The sequence below is a fragment of the Rhamphochromis sp. 'chilingali' genome (genome assembly GCF_963969265.1).
Source record: "Rhamphochromis sp. 'chilingali' genome assembly, chromosome: 10".
In the NCBI taxonomy this organism is placed as follows: domain Eukaryota; kingdom Metazoa; phylum Chordata; class Actinopteri; order Cichliformes; family Cichlidae; genus Rhamphochromis; species Rhamphochromis sp. 'chilingali'.
The window spans coordinates 14,430,865-14,452,817 of record NC_137937.1 but is presented as its reverse complement, the minus strand read 5'-3'; the positions used below and the strand labels follow the sequence as shown (position 1 = coordinate 14,452,817).

The 21,953-nt window shown below is 40.5% G+C and overlaps 2 protein-coding genes across 2 annotated transcripts in view; both read right to left on the bottom strand.

Moving 5' to 3' along the window:
* Nucleotides 1-2,221: 2,221 nt before the first annotated feature.
* On the bottom strand, nucleotides 2,222-4,476 carry LOC308404391 (L-serine dehydratase/L-threonine deaminase-like; the record flags this gene model as incomplete). The annotated part of the gene is made up of 7 exons (XM_080894418.1): nucleotides 2,222-2,693; nucleotides 2,777-2,901; nucleotides 2,995-3,222; nucleotides 3,611-3,702; nucleotides 3,917-4,056; nucleotides 4,143-4,182; nucleotides 4,324-4,476. The coding sequence occupies 7 exons, from the start codon at nucleotides 4,474-4,476 to the stop codon at nucleotides 2,500-2,502; spliced, it is 972 nt and encodes a 323-aa protein (XP_080750544.1). The 3' UTR covers nucleotides 2,222-2,499.
* A 2,696-nt stretch (nucleotides 4,477-7,172) lies between these two features.
* The window catches only part of hectd4 (HECT domain E3 ubiquitin protein ligase 4), a 40,733-nt gene continuing 25,952 nt past the window's right edge, over nucleotides 7,173-21,953 (bottom strand). Inside the window, exons 58-76 of the mRNA XM_080893238.1 lie at nucleotides 21,821-21,951; nucleotides 21,486-21,691; nucleotides 21,199-21,378; nucleotides 19,469-20,862; nucleotides 19,168-19,375; nucleotides 18,865-19,088; nucleotides 18,297-18,442; nucleotides 18,102-18,205; nucleotides 17,232-17,355; nucleotides 16,410-16,600; nucleotides 16,158-16,304; nucleotides 15,940-16,059; nucleotides 14,152-14,307; nucleotides 13,360-13,463; nucleotides 12,947-13,168; nucleotides 12,690-12,856; nucleotides 12,337-12,532; nucleotides 11,321-11,543; nucleotides 7,173-9,451 (exon numbers count right to left, since the gene is read on the bottom strand). Of these exons, the coding sequence (XP_080749364.1) occupies nucleotides 9,315-9,451; nucleotides 11,321-11,543; nucleotides 12,337-12,532; nucleotides 12,690-12,856; nucleotides 12,947-13,168; nucleotides 13,360-13,463; nucleotides 14,152-14,307; nucleotides 15,940-16,059; nucleotides 16,158-16,304; nucleotides 16,410-16,600; nucleotides 17,232-17,355; nucleotides 18,102-18,205; nucleotides 18,297-18,442; nucleotides 18,865-19,088; nucleotides 19,168-19,375; nucleotides 19,469-20,862; nucleotides 21,199-21,378; nucleotides 21,486-21,691; nucleotides 21,821-21,951 (4,380 nt within the window). The 3' untranslated portion in view covers nucleotides 7,173-9,314. The remainder of the gene's footprint in view (nucleotides 9,452-11,320; nucleotides 11,544-12,336; nucleotides 12,533-12,689; nucleotides 12,857-12,946; nucleotides 13,169-13,359; nucleotides 13,464-14,151; nucleotides 14,308-15,939; nucleotides 16,060-16,157; nucleotides 16,305-16,409; nucleotides 16,601-17,231; nucleotides 17,356-18,101; nucleotides 18,206-18,296; nucleotides 18,443-18,864; nucleotides 19,089-19,167; nucleotides 19,376-19,468; nucleotides 20,863-21,198; nucleotides 21,379-21,485; nucleotides 21,692-21,820; nucleotides 21,952-21,953) is intronic.

The window sequence follows — 21,953 nt, the reverse complement described above, 5'->3', positions numbered from 1 at the left end:
TGAGCGCTGCTGCGCACAGAGAGGCAGGGAGATCTGCAGGAGACGGGGGAAGAAAAATCCAGATAATAATGTGTTACTTGGGACATTTTTAGGGGGGCATTTACATAGTAGAACTAAAATCAAATGTGTCGGGTTTTTTTTTTTTTTTTCTTTTTTTTTGGTGAGGCCGGTAAAGTTCTGCTGTAGACCGGGGAGGGTAAATATGCATTCACCTTGTGCAGTCACCAGAGGCACTCCCTTCAGGTCATATTGTTGGGACTTCCGTGTAGGGCCACGTGGATTGGGAAATCGGTTTGAACTGTTTATTTGCCATTTGACTGTTGAGGTTATGCTGACATGTAAATAATGTAATAATAGACAGTGAGGCGCTGATCAGATAATGCCATTAAAAAGCCAACAAAAATATAACCATTACTGCATGCGAGGCCTACCTAGGTTAACCCCTATAACCCTGTATCTGAACCCACTCAGTCACAACTCAATAAACTATAACCACAAATAAAAATGTTTCTTAACACTCAATAATACAGCTGTAGCTAGTCATTTTAAAAGCAACACCCCTATATCAGGTCAGACACAATCAGGTGGCGAAGCTGGGTTTACCTGTGTAACAATATTATTCCCTGTTTTCCAGAGATGGCGTTGATGATGAAGTTCACACAGTTTTTGTTTGCAATCATCAAATATCGATTTTTGTTTATTGGATGCATGAATCCAAAAGCCTTGCAGATGAAGTTGTAACACATTTTTCTAATACTTGTTTTAGTATCAGTGCAGTGTAGCATTGAGATATTATGTTACATTTTTAAATCTAGGGCTTGAAATTATTATATGAACATATGGGTAAATTTTCACTTATTAGTGTGGACTATGAGGAAATAAATATAAAGCTTTGACGTTGCACTCTTCACATGAGCAAATTAACTTAACAATCGCATCACGAAGGCTACTTTTTAGATTCTTTTTTTTCCAATCAGATCTGTGGCTTAGATATATTCTCATAAAGACTGAAACTAAAATAGGACTTTTAAGTAATTAATTCATTATGTGCAATTCCTCACCAACAGATGGTGTAACAATCCTTCACGGAGAAGCTTTAGGCCTTTAAAAAGTTTTTAATCCTTTTCACTCAAAAAGAAATATTCGTGTTAGCTGTTGTAAAAACTGCCATTGCTGTGTTGTCCTAACTAAACATTTTTGCATTCTTGATTTCTTAAAAGCTTGGAGTTTGAATCTTGCTCAGTTTTGAGTATAAATTAAAAGTTGCAGTAAGGTGAAAAAGTGTTGAGCTACCCATTTCTTTATCGTTTGCTAAGAAAATAGGAAATAAATGGAGCGATTTATTGAAACATTGAAAAAAAGACATGGAGATGCAGTATATAAGGTATAAAGAGACTTTTTACAATTGTAGCGCACTTGGTAATCAATATTTGGTATGCCCACATTTATTCTCTAACATAACTCTCTTAGACAAGCTTGAGTAATCTAAAATAGTTCTTCATGCTGTTTTTACTACACTGGCAGTGTGTTTGGCATCAGTCATGTTGAAAAATGAAGCCACTGTCATTCAAAATCCTTTTCAGATGGTATTACATGTTTGATCAAATTCTGAATGTACTTTTCTGTGTTCATAATTCCATCAGTTTCAACAAAAATCCCAAACATCACTGGCTGAAATTTAGCCTCAAACTATCCCCTACATATGAATGACAAGACCTGTTGACACTGATTTTCAGCCCAGTTCTTCTTTTTTAATCCTCTACTTGTTCAGCTTGCTTAAAATTTTTAAGGAAATGCTGCACACCATGCTGTGATGTTCCAGATTTTGGGCTAATAGCTCTTTGGGAATCAGCTTGTTGGTGCAAGAAAATATATATTTTATGCCAATCAAACTGTTGATTAACTCTCGAGAGCTATTGCTCAAGACAGTTTTTTAAATTACAATAAATAAATAAATAAATACAGTGGCTTTTTGCAAGTAAAATACAAAGAAATCAAAGGTGGCTCAAGACTTTTGGCCAATACGGTAAATTGAAGAACTTGTTAGTTTTAAGACAAAGAACAGAACTATAGTTTAAAATAAAGAATAGTCTGAAATTTGGTTATTTTTAAGGCCAATAACTAATAAATAATTAGACCTGGTTTTTTTTTTCACATATTTTATGGTGAACAGTTACACACTGAGTGAACTGTTTTACGTCAAATGGAGTTTTGTGCATCTTTACTAAATTTTCATGTTGGTGCCTAACATACAGTCAGTATACACCACATATATACCATATGTAACGGCCCTACAAACAAAACATACTAAATACAAATCAAATGCAGCTTAAATGTGGGTTAAATTATTGTTTTTCAGACAGACCTTATAAACAGAAACACAATTAATAAACATATCCCATACAAGTACTTATAATATATTACAGAGAGTAAAATAGGGTTTAGGGTTTGTGAGCAGGTGGGGAAAAGGAAGAAAGGTCAGGAAAACTCAGGGTGAAGTTAAATAATGCCAAGCTGCTTTTTCAACTTGTTCAGTTGCTCCAAGCTGATGTTGTTGCCGCCACACACCACAATGATCACAGGGCCCAGGTGCTGCGGCAGCTTGCGCTCATCCCTCAGCCTTTTGATAATGCCACTGTACACCGCTGCCAGAGCAGCACCACAGGCAGGCTCCACCAGGATCTTCTCATCATCTGCAGAGGCAGAATATCAGGAGAGATCTGTGATCAGATCGGTCATTTCAAATCTGTTGTTTGTCTCTTCAGGTTGTACTCACCCACAAAGCGTTCAACAGCTTTCACAGCCTCCTGGTCTGTGACTACTTCTGACAGAATCGGGTGTTCTTGTGACAGTTTCATTGTCTGCGCTGAGACCTTTGCCACGCCCAGTGTGGTTGCAACACTGTAGAGTATAATACAAGGCCGCTGTTCACCACCAGTCCAAACATTTGTTGACACCCTTATTTTTTTTAGTTAATTAGCTAATCAGCAGTACCTTGTAATCGCAGGTAAAGTCACATGCTCTCCAGCCTCCATGGCTGCATGGAGGCTATGTGCACCCATAGTTTCCATGGCTACAACAGGGACGTCAGCCCAGTTGGCGCGACGCAGTCCCTCCACCACCCCATTCAGCAGGCCCCCGCCTCCCACTGACAGCACTATCGCTCCTGGCTTCTCCTTCAGGTCGTGCTCCAGCTCCTTCACCAGAGATGTGTGGCCTTCCCTTTGTACACAAACGCAAGCTGTCAGTTTCTAGAAACTCAGCACTGATTTTGCTTTAATGCACAGCAATATAGGAAATCTCTGCATGGTGCAGCCTGGTTTATAAAGCTTGGTTGTGGCATATGATTATCAAATGCCAATAATATACCAAGTAACCCATAATTTCAATAATTTATGGTTAAGCTTAACACTTTGAATGTGACATCTCAAACAAATTAGTTATCTGACAACCTCCCCCAGAATAGCTGTGATAACATACATCTTGCCACATCATCTCATTTACTCCTTGCAACTGCTCTGTTCATGCATGATAAGACAGGTGTCACAGTAACAGAAGGCTAATGTAAACACAGTCACAGCTCCGAGGATGCCAACTGAAGCCATCTTACCAGATGAGGGGATCATCAAAGGGAGGGATGTATATCCAGCCAGCGTTGTTTGCCACAAGCTCCTGTCCGTATGCAATGCCTTCATCTACATTCTGTGGAAAAGAAAACATACAAATGATCTGGTATATCTCCCCCCCCCCCACCAAGTTCCCTTCAATCAATGAAAACCATTTAATAGTCATCTTGTATTCTAAATGTAACCTGTGGGTTAATAAAATGAAGCATATTCATTCAGAATCTACCACCCTCGTACATTCATTTGTTCTGGGAAAAAGTAAAAAAGTGACTGAGGAACATTTAACTAACCTTGCCATGAATGATCACAGTGGCTCCCTCATCCCTCATTTTCTCCACTGTTATGTTCGGTGTGACGTTTGGGACAATGATAGTTGCAGGAACCCCGAGCTTGCGGGCAGAATAAGCTGCTGCCATGCCGGCATTTCCTCCTATTGAAACAAACAAACAAACAAACAATTAAATTAGACACACTGAATGCATCAATATGGTAAAGTAGAGACTGTTGTATTCTCACCTGAACAGCAGACAAATCGCTCATATCCTCGCTCTGCCAGCTACAAGGAAACCCATAACAAACATGTCAACACAGAATTCATGAGCCAGTAAACTGACCCTTGCCGGTTCCTTTCACTCCCGACAAGATCCTCTTTCAAATGCAGGGGAAATCAAATCATTGCCAGATAGGAATTACTCACCGTTTTGCACAGGTGACCGAGGCCCCTGATCTTGAAGGATCCTGTCGGTTGCGACGAATCCAGCTTGAGGTAAATAGAGGTCCCGGCCAGTTTGGTCAGGGCAAGGCTCTCCCTCACTGGAGTGGCCACGTGAAGATCCTGCTGGGTCTTCATTTCACTTTGGACCAAAGGGCAAGCAAAAAGATCAAAAATTTAAAACATCAACCTAAAAAAATTACAAAATATCAATTCACAATGCGGTCATTTATACGAGAAGAACACAGGTTTCAGCTCACCTAGTTGTAGACATGTTTCCCTGAATATTACAGATCCTGTGGATCCTTATTCTTGTGTCTCTTTATCACTAAAATTTGTCAAATTTATGTAGCACTTGTCTGTGGACTTGACAAACCAAACCCATTTCTCAACCAATCAGCATTGCTCATTCAGACCAGACTCCTCCCAGTCATGATGAGGATGAGACAACCCAAAAGTGAATGACTTTCTGATTGCAAGCACAATTTTTGTGAAATGTGCTTATTATTATGTAATTATTATAACAATCTGAGAACCAAATCATAGAAAAAACACAACCTCCTGCTTAGTACTGATACAGTTGGGAAAGAATATTAAAAAAAAAAATGTCCACAAAGTAGATGTTATTAAAAACAGTTCCCCGTTATTAGATGCCTAGTTTCATCTTGTTCTTGTTTTATTTGAATCTACCCATGATGGATTTACTTTCTCTCTCCCATCTAAAGGAGTTGGACACAGTGCTGGCATCCCCAATCACCAACAAACAAAGGCAGGCACTGAGTGTGAGTCATTGTGTCACAACTGAATTTCCAAAAAACTGTCTGAAGACATGGTTACAAAACACAGTCATTATCACCCATTTTTCTTGACAGCCATCGTTCCATTGAAACAGTTTCCTAATCATTAGACACCCGCCTTTTCACCTCTTATTAGCACAAATCTCAGCTGTTTTCAGAAAAAACTCTTTTCAGCAGAAATTCTGCTGATTCACCTCTTTTCTGCAAAATTTTTAGCCTTTTCACCTCTTATCAGCACAATTCTCAGCAGCTTCTGCTCATTTCAGCGACCGTGGCTCAGGGGGTTGGGAAGCGCATCTGTAACCGGAAGGTTGCCGGTTCAATCCCCGGGCTCTCTGTCCTGGCCGTTGTGTCCTTGGGCAAGACACTTTACCCTACTGCCTACTGGTGTTAGCCAGAGGGGCCAATGGCGCGATATGGCAGCCTCGCTTCTGTCAGTCTGCCCCAGGGCAGCTGTGGCTACAACCGTAGCTTGCCTCCACCAGTGTGTGAATGAATAGTGGCATTGTAAAGCGCTTTGGGTGCCTTGAAAAGCGCTATATAAATCCAATCCATTATTATTAGTAATTGTCAGTCTCTCCACCTTTTCATTGTGAGCAGGAGTTTGGCTCAGTGAGATGAGTAGCCGCCTTGAGACCCAAAGGGCCAGGTTCGAATCCTGCTCATGGGGTTTTTTTTGTTTTTGTTTTTTTCAGCAGAAATCTTCAGCGTTAAGGCATCCACACAGCATTTTCGCAGGAAATGCAAATTTTTCTAGTTAAGCAACTTAACACTCACCTACGAATCATTCAAGCACCTAACCAGTGTTGTGTGTTTACATAACAGACAGCTTAGCAAAAAAACTATTTTGAATTGTATGGTTAGGCACTTTGTTACTAGCAGCTGATTTTCCCCATTTGTAAGAAAAATGCCAAAGACAACACAGTTCGGCATAAAATAGCATTTTAAGGTTTAAGCTAATAACTTGGGATATCTGGGCATGGAGTGCAGTGTGCACACCATGCTACTGCACGTGTATACAGTGCATATTATATATGTATTATATTTGGTTTGTAAATTGCTTTGGTATAATATTTCAAAAACAGCATTTAAGCTAAGTTAATTTGGAGTTTAGCTACTTATTATGTTTCCATTACACCGCATTTACACTCTGGTCTCCTTAAGTGAGTAATAATTGAGTTCCTGGTGGTGTCAGAGAGCCCCTTTGACCGCAAGTTGTCCATTCACAGCAAAATCTTCCAAATACAAGCACCACACTTCAAATCAACTCCAGGCCTTTGATCTGCTTAACTGATAACAACATGATAAAGGGATTGCCCACACCTGTCCAATAAAGAGCCTTTTAGTCGATTGTCCAGTTACTTCTGGTCCCCTTTAAAAAAGGTGGCACATGTTAAGGAGCTAAAACTCCTAAACCCTTTATCCAGTTTTACTGTAAATACTCTTAAATGACAGCTTAAAGTTTACATTTACACATTATGTCCATGTCCATTATATAACTATTACTGGAATATGTTTCAGTAAACATAAGTAAACAAGTAAAAAAATAAAAATAAACATGTGTCAGTGTTCAAATATATATAGACCTAACTGTATGTCTTAAATTTGACCTAGAAATTTCAGCAAAGCAGTATAAAAGCTCAGTAAGCACTGACAGCACACAAAGTCTTTTGGTCTCTTCCTCAATTACACACATTGCTCAAGACAGTTTTCTTTGAATAGAACACACAATGAAACAGAATCCAACTATTGAGTCAGTTTTACTGTTTTACTGGCAGTTACTTAACTGCCAGTAAAACATACAAAGCATGTTTTAAAATAGACAAACCATGACGTCATGATGAGAACTAATTGTCAAAAGAGACTGGTAACAGTCACATTCACCAAGTCACATCACCAGCACTGGCTGGTCAAGTATGAAAATGTGAGGGTTCCTGTGACCAATAACTTAAAGACCAATTAGTTAAAATGATAATTAGATCAAGAGCAAAAAAACAAAACAAAACAAAAACACAACAACAAAGAGTATTTGTACATGAAGACATTTCTTTATTGTGACACAAATCTCAAATGCCATCTGATTCTTTACATCTGTATAATCCATTTTTAGATATGTTAAGCTTCCGATGTGCAGAGGTAAGACAGTAAAAGTTAAGTTAATGCAACCATAAATAATTGTAATAAATATCAAGTAAATGTACAGCACACATTTTATCGTAACACCTCCTTGTATGGATATGTCCGTTTTATAACCTTTCCTACCCCTCCCAAGAAGGAGTAGTAGAAGAGAGAGCGTCCCTGTTAGCAGCGGTGTATCACCCTTCAAAAGGAACTGAACCAAAAACCAAAAAATTTGCAAGCAATCAACAACCCAATTAGTCAAATAGCAATTTTCGCTGTGTTTTTCAGTACTATCCAAGTAAAATGGCGATTTTACTCACACAAGAAAAACATGTTTCACCATGAGTAGAAGAAATTGAATCCATCTGAGTACAAGACAAAGGTGATAATAATATTATTGGTATTTCCAAAAAATTCATAAAAAATAACAACACAACAAACTGGATATCCAACAGACATCAGCTAGTTTGCTCATTTTAGAATCTTTTCTTGGAAGAGTAGTGCAAACCGAAAACCAAAAGTTATAAGGTGAAGTGAATTAGCAATTAATAAAAATTGCCAAACTTTAGTCTATTTACATTTTTTTTCCCATCCTATTTATTTATTTTATTTTATTGTTTTTTTAAACACAGCTAAACATTTGGTTATGGGTAATTTGACCAAAAGAAAAAGAAAAGAAAAAAGCAGAATGCTGTTCATTTCTCATTAAAGAAAACTATGAAAAGGCAGAACTCAATTTAACCCGCTGCCCCTTCCTCGGTGTACGTGTGAAGATCACGTATATTGGGAATAGGAAACAAGGACATTCACATTCAGTAGAAGTTATTACACAAACAATGTGGAAGAGCAGCAGCTCATGGGTTCCCTTCCTGCTTTCACAATGCAACATAGGTTTCACAATTTGTAATGCAACTTTATAAAAAAAACCCAAAAAAACCAAAAAAAACAGAGCAGGCTTCGATTACCATCGTCCAATCTACCTGACCCCTCGTTCTGCCACAGCTACTAAGGTATTAAAAAAAACAAAAAAAAAACAAAAGAGAAAAAATAAAATAAAAGTATCTATCTATTCATAAACTAATAGATTAATATGACTTTTTACATGACTTAAATACCCTCCCTTCAGAGACTTGGATAAAATGTAATCAGTTTATATAGGCATAAGTTAGTTTGTCCATTAGGAGTTCATTTTTATTTAAAACAGGCAGTAAACTACATAATATCCTGTACAGCACTTGTTCAAACCTTCTGCCTGCTTATACTTGACAGGTTCCAAGACTAGACAGCAATACAAATTTCTTTTCTTTTTTGGGGGGGGGAGAGTCATTGTACCTTAAACTCAAAAGCCATGATCATCATCTGATTTTCACACACAGCATTACCCTCTTGAGAGAGGCTCCTACAGCAAAGGCATGTTTCTGAACATCACCCCCACAGAGGGGTGGCAGAGGGAGGCAGCTAGGTTAAGCGTTAGGAGAGTAAATGTTTGTTTTGTGCCATAATGGCAATGCCAAATCCAGCGAGTCAGACCGAGATTACAGTGCTAAAATGTTAAGCAATCGTGAATTCAATTAAATTCAAAGTGCTGATCTCAAAGTTAGCCCGTAACGCTGCTAAATTCACAGAATTTGACTGAACCTTGTTAATCCTTCTGTTAAAGGAAAGGGGAGGAAAAGGTGAACAAAAAGTCTCACAGTTGGTTCACTTCAGCGTCGTCCTCAAACTCCGTGTCAGTGCCAATTCAGAATATCTTCCCTGAATTCCCTTGAAAAATAAAATAAAATAAAATAAAATACAATAACAAGAAGAAAAAAAAAAGCAAAACAAATCAAAATAATGAAACGTACAATTTGTGTAAACTGCAATATAAAGCAGGGATAAACAAAGCATTGCCACTGAAAATGTAATAAAATTAACTTTGTGACTTGTCAATGCAGCAGAGCATAAGGTCTGTCTCAGAGGAAAGTCCAGGAACTTGGGGATGAAGGGAGAAAAGGGGTCACGGGTGAGGGCGAGGTTTGGGGCACATGGGGGGGAATATTCGGTTGTCAAGTCTTCTCAGCCGCTGAGTGGGTCCTCGCGGTAGTGGATGGCGTAGCGCAGTTTCTCCAGCATCACGTCCAAAGAAGTATACTGGGGCAGTTTCACCATGAACATACAGGTCTCCACCCGGATGTAGCGAGAGTCTGGCTGACCTAAAGGAGAAACAGGAGTTCATAACCCAGCACTTCTCTCCCAGTTATGCATGTTTGCCAGTTGTTAATGAACCAGAAGCCCAATGACGTGCTACGTAGCAGGTGCTATAATAAGCTGCCAGCTACAGTGGGGCAAAAAAGTATTTAGTCAGCCACCGATTGTGCAAGTTCCCCCACTTAAAATGATGACAGAGGTCAGTAATTTGCACCAGAGGTACACTTCAACTGTGAGAGACAGAATGTGAAAAAAAAATCCATGAATTCACATGGTAGGATTTGTAAAGAATTTATTCGTAAATTAGGGTGGAAAATAAGTATTTGGTCACCTCAAACAAGGAAAATCTCTGGCTCTCACAGACCTGTAACGTCTTCTGTAAGAAGCTTTTCTGTCCCCCACTCGTTACCTGTATGAATGGCACCTGTTTGAACTCATCATCTGTATAAAAGACACCTGTCCACAGCCTCAAACAGTCAGACTCCAAACTCCGCCATGGCCAAGACCAAAGAGCTTTCGAAGGACACCAGGAAAAGTATTGTAGACCTGCACCAGACTGGGAAGAGTGAATCTACAATAGGCAAGCAGCTTGGTGTGAAAAAAATCAACTGTGGGAGCAATCATCAGAAAATGGAAGACATACAAGACCACTGATAATCTCCCTCGATCTGGGGCTCCACGCAAGATCTCATCCCGTGGGGTCAAAATGATCATGAGAACGGTGAGCAAAGATCCCAGAACCACACGGGGGGACCTGGTGAATGACCTGCAGAGAGCTGGGACCAAAGTAACAAAGGTCACCATCAGTAACACACTACAACGGCAGGGAATCAAATCCCGCAGTGCCAGACGTGTTCCGCTGCTGAAGCCAGTGCATGTCCAGGCCCGTCTGAAGTTTGCCAGAGAGCACATGGATGATACAGCAGAGGATTGGGAGAATGTCATGTGGTCAGATGAAACCAAAGTAGAACTTTTTGGTATAAACTCAACTCGTCGTGTTTGGAGGAAGAAGAATACTGAGTTGCATCCCAAGAACACCATACCTACTGTGAAGCATGGGGGTGGAAACATCATGCTATAGGGCTGTTTTTCTGCCAAGGGGACAGGACGACTGATCCATGTTAAGGACAGAATGAATGGGGCCATGTATCGTGAGATTTTGAGCCAAAACCTCCTTCCATCAGTGAGAACTTTGAAGATGAAACGAGGCTGGGTCTTCCAACATGACAATTATCCAAAACACACCGCCCGGGCAACAAAGGAGTGGCTCCGTAAGAAGCATTTGAAAGTCCTGGAGTGGCCTAGCCAGTCTCCAGACCTCAACCCCATAGAAAATCTGTGGCGGGAGTTGAAAGTCCGTGTTGCTCGGCGACAGCCCCAAAACATCACTGCTCTCGAGAAGATCTGCATGGAGGAATGGGCCAAAATACCAGCTACTGTGTGTGCAAACCTGGTAAAGACCTATAGTAAACGTTTGACCTCTGTTATTGCCAACAAAGGTTATGTTACAAAGTATTGAGTTGTATTTTTGTTATTGACCAAATACTTATTTTCCACCCTGATTTACGAATAAATTCTTTACAAATCCTACCATGTGGATTCATGGATTTTTTTTTCACATTCTGTCTCTCACAGTTGAAGTGTACCTCTGGTGCAAATTACTGACCTCTGTCATCATTTTAAGTGGGGGAACTTGCACAATCGGTGGCTGACTAAATACTTTTTTGCCCCACTGTATGCAGGTGTACAGTAAATGACATGACAGCAAGCCTGAGATTTTGAATGTGTGTCTGTAATTTAACATTTTAGAGTTTGCTCAAGTTTGCAAGAGAAGCTGAGATGATTCGGGGCCTTGCTTAACCCTCAGATCTTACCTGCTGCTCCATCAGGAGGGGCGATCTTCATGGGGTATGGGGGAACATGAGCGGTGTCAGGCCCCCCATCCTTGCAGGGGCACGTGAATGGGATGCGCTCCTGATTGCATGCAAACTTGATGAACTTGCAGAGCTCCTCCTGAGTGAACATCTCCAGGGCGGTCCAGAAGAACTCGATGTGCTGGTCAGTCTCCATCAGGCCCACCTGATACATTGTATGAGCCTACGAGGGAACCGAGCACATGCTGAAATTAAATACTAACCCGTGACAACACGAGGTGAGTGAAATCTCTCTGTATTTCATATATTTAGCATGAATCAATAGCAGAATAAAATAAATAAATAAACTGCCTAGCCCGACAAAGAAACTTTAATGACAAGTGACACAGACATATCACTTTCACACAAATATATGTTTCACCTCAGTGTTAATTTTAATAGCAAGCTTTGATTTAGTTTTAGGCATGTTTTAATGTTTTAATAATTTAGGCATCTAAATTCTTCTCATTTTAGTTGACTATGTATCAAAAGGTTCTTGTAGACTAAATTTGAGGTTGATTTATTTGACTAAAATATAAAGTGTATTTACCAGCTAGAGTTGCTCACACAGTTTACGGCGTAGTTTCATGTGTGCCAAATGTGTCCATGCGTCTACTCCTCCCTGTCTTCCAAGTGTTGACATTTTGCTCCTTGTTTCACATTTTTATGAGAAACAAGGAGCCGAACTCTCCTGCTTTCTTCAAGGCAGCAGATCAAATGTGCACCTCTAACCTTACTGCACAACTAGATTACTTCTGACTGGATCACTTCCAAACTGGCCCGCCTTTATACACAACTTTTTTAGTTCTGATTGGATCTTATTTCTCCAGAATTTTCTCATCTTGCTTTCATTTGTTAAGAAAATGTCAGTACATTTTATTTTAGTTATCATCTTCTTTGTGTGTCAGACAAGAAAAAAAAACGTTGACGTGAACTATGATGACAATTATTGGTCAACAAAATTAACACTGCTTTACCTTCAGGAACTCCAAGTTGATGTAAGGCAGGCCGCAGGTGCGCAGCTCAATCTCTATAGGGCTGAGCATGGTAAGCAGCTGCAGGGGAATGATGGATCCGAGCCCTGCACGCACCGCTGTCATGCACTCCACATTCTGCAGCTCCCTCAGACGAAGGCTCCGCACCGCCCGTGCATACACATCCTTGTTCTGCCAGCTTTGCAGACAGATACAAGTACACAGGATATCCAGAATGAAATCACACCCTAATGTTCTGTGGCATTTGGCTATAAAGACAACTTACGCCGAATTAAGATAACTGCAAACGGGAACGGGAACAACAACAAAAATGCGATCAGTGGGATGATTTGTACCTGACAATGAGGCTCCGCCCTCCCTGACAAAGCTCCACTTCTTCACCAGTCATAGTGACATAGGTAAAGGTGCAGCAGGGACGGCTGGGGGAGTCTGGGCTTTCTCCTGAGTGGTGCTGGGAGGAAATTTCAGCACACAGGGCCTCTAGCTCTGTCTCGTCAGTCACCTTCAGCATAGGAGGGAAAAGGTAAATTTGAGGTCACTAGAGTCATGTTGGTAGCATCTAAAGGTGCTACAAACACTAATATACACTTACATTTTCAAATTTCTTGACATAGTTGTAGGTAAGCACATCAGCTTCTTGCAGGTCCTGCTCTGAGTCGAGAGGCTCACCAACTAGGCCCTTCCAAAATGAGCCCAGTAAGTCCAAAGGAAGTGGCACATCTGCACGTATGGCTATGCCTAGTAGTTGGCCAAAAAAGTGCAGCAACTGTTCCTCTGCATAGCTGATAGGGCATGGAGTGAGGATATATTTCCCCTGAGAACAGCACAAATACAGATACGAATTATATTACTCCTAACACAGCAGTTTGCATCATGTGTGATAAAACACATTTCAGTTAGTATCTAGCACACAGTTGGATATGAATGAATTTTTGGGGAAAACAAATAGAGCAAAAAAGACAAAAAAAGCAGAAAACATGGTAGGTAATAGAAAATAAATATTACCTTATTACGATTGGCTGCAGCACTGGGACAGGGGAGCAGCAGGGAAAGTGCAGAACTCTGCAACTCCTTACACACCTGCCACAGGAAGTGTCTAAAAGAGCCACCTGCACACATTGATCACAGCCAGTTAGAACAGGAAGGGGGCAAATACTATTCACAGGGCTGTACATTGATTCAAAGTGCACATACAAACAAACTTTGAAAGAATTTTAGTTCAATACAAATAGACCCGGAATCTGTGCTGCAGGCTTCTGCTTATGTGATTAACTATTGCAGTATGAGAACTCCTTTTACACATGGTGCTTATTTACCCCTTCTTAAAGCCAGTTTTGTTGTTTTATTTTGGTAGAAATGTCCTTCCTTTTTTTAGGTTCCGGTATTATTTTTTTTATAACAAAAAATATTGTGAAATATAGTGAAACATGGAAACTTCTATCAAAACGAAACAGAAAACCTACATTGGCCTGTAATGTCTTGAAAGTGGTCAATTTATTTTATGGCCTGACAGTGTAATTAAGTAACTGCAAATGCCACATTTACATGATGTTAGTCTCCTTACTTCTTCCTGTATTACAGAAAAACAAAATGAGCAGAGCAGAATAAATCTAAGTATATCCAGTGCTTAGATTCTCAACCGATTAAAAGTTCATATATTTTGCCATTGATTTTGTATTTTGCTTTTAATACTGGTTAGTTAGTTGTACCAGTTATTTGGAAGTTTATGAATTAAAATAAATCTCAAGCGCAAGAATCAAAGGCAGTACAGAAGTATTGTGAGGGAGAAATTCTTACTCGTGCCATGAACTTCCTCTCCAGTGAAGCGGATGTTAAAGGCGTAGGTTGGGTCTCCTCCACTGGCGAGTTTCACACAAAGCTGGGATGACGGCACACACGACAGCTGGCGTGCTGCCTGGCAGAAGTACGTGTTCTCTGATGACCTGATCTCACCTGAGGCAGACGCACCCAATCAGAAAAAAAAGCACGTTTGACAAGATACCTTGAAAGTATGAAGAGTATTAGGGCCACATTAAGAAAAAAAATAATTATTGATCATTTTGAGAAAAAAAAACCCCAAAATGTGCAGATTACAAACTGATGCAGCCTCTGCAAGATGCTTTGTGTAGATGAGTTACTGAAACAAATTGATTAGCTGCTACATCCCACTAAACATTGGATGTTAGATAGATGCTCAGACCATGTCTATATTGGGTCTGTTGTTTTTGCAAGCAATCGACATCTATACGACGTCCAAACAAGGTCCACAATTTGGACGCCAAACCATGACCCACCTTGGAGGTTAATATAATGCTCAATATATGAACTTTGGACAGGATAATTACTTTGGGCGTCACGTGGACATCTGTGACAGGTGCCGGAAATTTACATGATTAAGAAATGTAGTATTTTTAATTACAAATATAAACATTATTGTTATCAACATAAACAATATGTTTAAATAAAGATTATTTAAAAACATCCCTCATTACTTATGTGTTATTCTATTGATTTATTCAGTACATGTTGGTATTTTTTTTTAATGTTAAAATGCAAAATAATTATGGTTAAAGTATTTTTGAAAACTTTTGAAATTCCTTTTAAAAAGAGCACAATTGTATTTAAAAAGTTTAAAAGAGCATTTTCTTTATATATGCTCCATATTTACAAGTAATCCCGTTTTATTTGTGAAGAGGTTTGTAAGAGGAAGTGAGTGTGTTTGTATTCAGTAGCAAGACAAGAAGTTGCAACAGAAAGTATGAGAAGTTTATGCAATTGTGTATAAACTGGACTACTCTGCTCAACAGTATTTGTTTATTCGCACATTTTGCAAACTGTCTGTGAGAAGCTCGGGACATTTCTGCTCCAAATCCACCGTGCAGCTGCTCACTTTTGTTTTAGCTCAGGAGCCCACGCCATCTGAAGATGTCCACTAATCGCTCTGTATTCCTTCACACATAACTGTTTCTGTACAGAAAACATGCCCTCCACCATCTGGAAACATGGGACTATAGAGCCCATAGAAGCAGCCTAAAAACAGTCTAAAATGAGTCGAAGATGTCTTCAACAACCACATTTTAGACGTTCAGTAGACGTTGAAAAAACAAAAACAACATTGCCTGGCGTTACAAAACAACCCCTTCAGTGGATCAAACATATAAACATATGACATATAAAAGACAACAGTCCGATGTCACTTGCGCAGTGGGACTGTATCTTGTGATACAATATACACGCTCTTCAAAGTTTGTGGGTTTTTTTCCTTCTGACCAGATGTTGCTTTCTGCACCATCGTTTCAAGATCCTTATTACCACACTCTGTTTATGTGCTAAAAGAGAAATCGTTTTCTTGTAACTAAAACCGATTTTGAAATATAATGTCACTAACTTAGCTACACAAGCCATTATATGGAGGATATAGCAGCTGTGGCAATTTGCCTTGAAAATATTTTAATCTCCACATTTCTACATTTTTTTCTCAAAATGATCAATAATAATTTTTTCTTAATGTGGCCCTAATGCTCCGTTAAGTGATATAGAACTTTGAAAAACTAAAAAACGTGAACCAGTGAAAGGAATACCCACCTCCCACAATCTCTAGAGGGTCCAGTGTAATCTCTGGAGCGGCATGGTCAGCTGTCCGCTGCACTGTGGCATTCAGTACTCTGTTCATCACAGTGACCTTAGTGTCATAAAAGATTAGGCCTGCAAATAGAACAAGCGGTGAGTCATTTCAACAAAGCAAGCTTTCCAGATAGGTTACACAAACTACAACGCGAGATGTGTGCTCAGATCCCGCTCACCTTTGGCCTCACTCAACAGAGCTGCAATGCTGTTTTGATACGTATGTGTTTGTCTCAGTTCCACCAACGGCAGGAAGAAACTCTCCAGGCTGTTGTTGAGCGATTGCAGCAAAGCAAAGCGTAGGCGTAAACTCTCCACAGGCACATCTGAAAACATTGACATTTATACAAAAAGTTATGTATAGCTGACAAAACCCCCCCGAGGTTTCAAACTTTTCAGTGAAACTCCAAAAGTGCTGGCAGTTTACATACTGAGCAAGCAGGCCACACGAGGATCAGCAGCATCACTGGGGTCCAGGTAGACTTCATGGGGGTGCAACCGGGATGGTGTGATAGCCAGGTGACGGCACAGTCTGTTGATGTACTGTACCAATGCCACATCCATTTCTAAGCTCCACTTTCTACAAGCCTTCTGTGCATGGCGAGTGTCTATACAGGTGCACCTGGCAGAGGAGCACGGGAGTTCTTAAATAAAGAGCTCTGAGCTCATTAAAAACATTAAAGAGCAGAAACATTATCAGATAGAGACAAGACACTCAAAGAATCCTTAATACAAACTGATCCCTAAGAGCCAATCAACTGCCAAACCAGGGGAAAAAAAAAAAAAAAAAAAAAAAGACATGAAACAACTCACACACTCGCCTTCTTAAAGGCAAGCAGAAACTCAGCAGCCATATAGAAATATCTGTGGGCAGTTATTTTTGATAGAAAGAAAAAAACAAAACAACCAAAAAACCTTCAGTTTAAATAATCACCAAAATGTTTACTACATCCGTAGAATCAGTCGACTCTGATAAAAATGGGACTTTGCCCCAAAATAAGGCTTATGAAGCTTTTTTCCCCCACTAGAAATTCTACATATATCATCATCTTTGCAGTTAGTAATAAGACATAATATATGCATTTATTATTGTTTTTATAAAGGTTAAAAACTTCTAATTAGGGCAGAATTACTTAAAACAAAAGAAAACTGACAACATGTTAAGTGTGTGTGTGTGTGTGTGTGTGTGTGTGTGTGTGTGTGTGTGTGTGTGTGTGTGTGTGTGTTTTCAAACAAGGCTGTTCAAATCTCACCTCTCAAAGTGAAGATCATAACCACAAGCCAAAATTGCCCTCCAGACACTGCGGATGTCCTGCTTGGCTCGGTCAACAGCAAATTTATGGAAGCCTTCTAGTGTCAAGTACTTCTCCTCTGGGACTAAAGAAACCATTCACAGCAGGTTGCATTTCATTTACAAATACATGGATCAGCTACTGATATGGAAAATTCTCACTTTTATGATAATGGACTGGCGGTGTGTCAACAGACAAAAGTGCCTTTAAATGCAATTGTGTGGATGTCTTAAATTCTCTGGTAACCTACTTACATTAATTTCAATGTTGTGCTGCTTCATCCTACTTTCCTACAATTCAGATACAAATATTATACTTTTTCTTCTCTACAGTTTCAGCTGTTAATTAGTTTTCAGATGAAACTTAATGAAAAGGTTTATTAAGATACTAACAAAACAAAACACCCGCGCAAAACATTGCTTTTAATGATTTTGACATATGACAAAGTGTCTCGTGTCTGGTTTTGGGTGCCCTCATGAAATGATGCAACTATGGAAAAAAAAAAAAAAAAAGCAAAAATGAAACTGCTATCATTTTGATGTTCAATTTCCATCAGGTTCCCTAAAATTTATCTCATGACACAGCACAAATGTTTTCACTTTTTCGTGTCCTTTGTTTTTATTTCACTTTTACTTGCGAAGGAACATTTGAAACTCATGGATAAGCCTGGATAAGTTCACAGCTTAGGAATGTGAATATTTCTTCACCACACATTTAGTTCTGTGGTAGTTAGGTAGTTAATTCAAAGGTTGTTTTAATCCTTTGCAAATCTTTGTGTTAGCTAAAAATTCATAGATGTGTGGAGTCAAAGTGGGAGTGTTTATTACAAACCTTCGGTTTTCTTCGCAGGAGATTTTTCCACATCTTTTTCTTCAGGTCTGGATTTCTCAGGAGATTTCGGCTTTAGCACTGTTTTCTTCTCACTCAGTGCGGTTCTGAGAGATGAGCACATTTTAATTCAGTTATCATGGCAGTGTGTTTATGCCTCTATACATGTAGTTACCGTTCAAAAAGTGAGTGACGTACCTGACACTGTTAAGCACAGACTTTTCCTTAGTGGGAGGTTTGGTGATGGGCCTCTTGGTGCTTACTACCTTGCCTTGATGCTGCTCTTTTCCTGCCTTGCTGTACTTGTTCTTATTTGGCTTAGGAGTGCCATACTTTCTTAGAATCTAAAAAAATAAAACATTTTGTAAGTTGTTGTGTACAAAAGTTGAAAAGTTGTTTTAAAACAAAAAGGTCAATTAAATTAAATTACAGTTAAATTATTATTATTATTTTTTTTGAATTATAGTAATCCATCTATCCATTTTCTTCAATTTTTCGAATTCAGGTTAGGGGCATTTAACCTGGCCCCACTAATTCAATGTCTTTGAACTGTGGGAGGAATCAGAGAACCTGAAGAGAACCACGCTGACACGGGGAGAACATACAAACTCCACACAGAAAAGGTCCTGATTTAATTCAAACTCAGGGCCTTCTCTCTGTGAGGTGACAGTCCAAACTAAAACCGAGCCAGCCATTTGACTAACAAATTTTTGATTTAACTATATCAAAGAATTCACAAGTTTACTGTTGAGCACTTGTTTAATACCTGAGTAAGTTGGTCCTCAAGTACTTTCTTGGGAGGTCGAACATTGGTGAAGAAAGTATGCAGTAGGTTGCCTGGTGTCTGAGAGTTGATCTGCTCCTTGCTGAGGTAAATGTCAGACACTTTAACGGGCTTGGCTGGCGTGAGGCTGAGCATCTGCTCCGAGTGGACACAGCTCTTAAAAATATCTGTGAGGACATCTCGGGCTCCAGGTACAAGCTTGTCACCTTCAAACAGAAGAATTTTAATTTAGACAAAGTAAGAAAACTAAAAGCAGCAAATATGTGATTGTAGTTAAGTGACAACCTTTGATTGTTTTCTCCAAGAAGTAGTCTTCAAGGGCAGAGCTTCCCTGTGTGTCAAACAGGCTTTGGTTAACACTGGAAGCCGTGAGGATCTCCTCATTGGTCAGCTCCATTAGTTCTTCTTCACCTTCCAGGCTGGACAAGCCAATCAGGTCACTGCTGTTGAAAAGACTGGCACGAATTTTTTCCACTTTGGCTCGAGAACGCACCTATAGTCACCAAAAGAGAAATTTTCCTTACATTTTCAACATCTTAAGCACAAAATCAATCAGATGGAATAATAACGATTTGAATCAGCTCACCTCAATGACAGCGTAACCCTTGATGGGTCTGGCCATGACTGCATTGCTCTCTAATGAGGTGACTGTGTGCATAGAGCCCCCATCTGACGCGGATGGCGTTTCTGCACTGTCGACAGGTTCCCCTAAGCTGCCGAGACTCCCAAGACTCCCTGTGCTACACAGGGAGGTATCTAGACTCTCCTGACTAGAAACTGTCTGTGACTCTTGGAGTCCCTGCTGGGGGTATGTAATGGCAGAAGCTGCAGCCGCAGGAGTGAGAGGTGGGACAGCTAAAAGCTCCTGATCGACGGAAAGTTCACTGGCAGTGCGGGAGACCCCCTGAGAGGAGCTGCAGATAGAGGTCTGGCTGGTAGAAGCTGAAGCACTCACACTCATAGCTGGAGTTACACTACTGGAGCTGTCGGGACTCTCGGGACCTCCGTTGTTTGCAAAGGGGCGCTCAGGTTCAGGACACACTTTACCATCCTGAAGGCTTGCAACACCAGTCCCAGGTTTTTTCTTGGGGTCCTCCTCCTGGAGAGGAATGAAGACTTCATCTTTAAAGAGCCCCCCATGTGCGTTGCAAGCCCTTCGGATAGCATTACGGACAACAGCCTCCTCCAGGTGCGTGGGAATACCTGAGAGCACCAGCAGGCGACTGTGAGCAGTGGGTCCAACCAGAGCCTGGCAGGCGTCCGTTACTGCATCGCTGGTTACGCTTAAGCCCTGTGGGTCCTTGTTGGCAAGGTGTCGTAAGATCATCAGCAGAGTAAGGCAGCGGTGGAACCACAGCATGTCCTCAGGTTTACTACCTGCCATGTTCAGCAGGGCACTGTCACTCTCTGACAGCCTTGCACCTCCACTTCCCCGTTTACCAGACACTGCTGCCACTGCAGCTGCTGCTCTCTCACGCTTCATCTTCACCTTCTTACGCTTTGATAGCAAACTGGGGCTCTGCGGTGTCTGGCCTGGGGATGATGATGAGGATGAAGAAGAATCACTAAGGTTAGGGGCACTGGTGGAGGACAGCGCTCCCACTGAAGAGCCGCCAACATTGAGAGGAAGTGTCACCTCTGCAACAGCCAGACACACTTCCATCAGGGCATGAAAGTATGTGGAGAATCGACTCTGCTCCGCACCCAGGGCCAATGCAATGCCTCCGGATGAGGACCCCCCTGCTCCAGCCCCTCCAGCAGTCCATCCCTGAGTTTCCCGGTCATAGAGCTTTCGGAGTTCTGTCTGCAGGGCCATGAGCACTGCGAGGCAGGGGTTAAGCAAAAGAGCAATTGAACTTGATAGACCAGTAGGGCTCTTGCGCTGCTCCAATTGGTGGATCTTCCGCAAAAGTTCCGCTAACAAGTGAAAGATGAGTTCTTTGATGGAGGGAGCCAGATCAGTTGTCCAAACCAAACCACCTAAGAACAACGACCAAGAAAATAATCAAAATTGGGATCTTGGGAAATCTTTATGCACCTAAATGTCTCGTGACTTATAGCTTAGGTTCGTAAGCTTTGAGTTGTTACTTCTAACTAAAAGGACATTAAAATGAATAATAAAAATTTAAAACTAAATATCACAATTTAGGATTTTGAAATCTTTTTTTGAAATCTCACAATTTAGGATTTAATGGGTGAAATCTACATTTGTGTGTTTAATGTAATACTACAACTGCTATATGACAGGGATACAGAAATATGGCGATGAAATACAACATGCACATTAAATGGTGTCACAATGGATATTCCTCCTACCAAGTAGTTCTACCACTTGTAGCAGCACAGATGAGGGAACTGTGTCCAGCTCATCCTCTGATCGTTCACTGCTCTCTCCCAGCTTCCATGTTAGCAGCTGTTCAGCAAATGCCATGGCTAATGGAAACTCCAGTGGCAAGGAGTGCAACACCAGCACAGCACCAGGAGGGGGGGACACCCCTACAATTAAGACAAAGGGATACTTCATTACATTTAATGGGTACAGAGTTTATTCACAAAACAGCTAAAGCAGCGTATATAAATTCCCTTTGGAATTAGATACTAACCAAGCTTGATGTGCACTTTATCAGTAGGGATCATAACAGAAGGATATTGATTGGTGGTAGGTGGGGGAATAAGGCCTGTGTTGGTAGGTGAAGCATCCAGAGGATAACACACAGCCTCCATCAGATTCAGCTGGCCATTTCTCCGCACCTTGTGACCCAGGCCATACACCATGACTCGAGCCCAAGGGGCCTTGTACAGACTTGAGCTAATGGAGTAGAAAAGATTAAGATGTCATTTTTGCTATCAATTTGATTTTGTTTTTAAGTTTTCTCTCCTATGTTTTTTATTTATTTATTTTATTAAAGCTGTTATTTAATAAACCACTATAACTCACTCTTTACGACAGCCTAGCTGGCTTTCTTTGCAGGACACGATCACAAATGCAGCTCCTGGAAAGCTGACATCCATGCTTACTTTGGATTCTGACACTGGGAACTCCTCAGATGTAAACTGCTCTGGTGCATTCT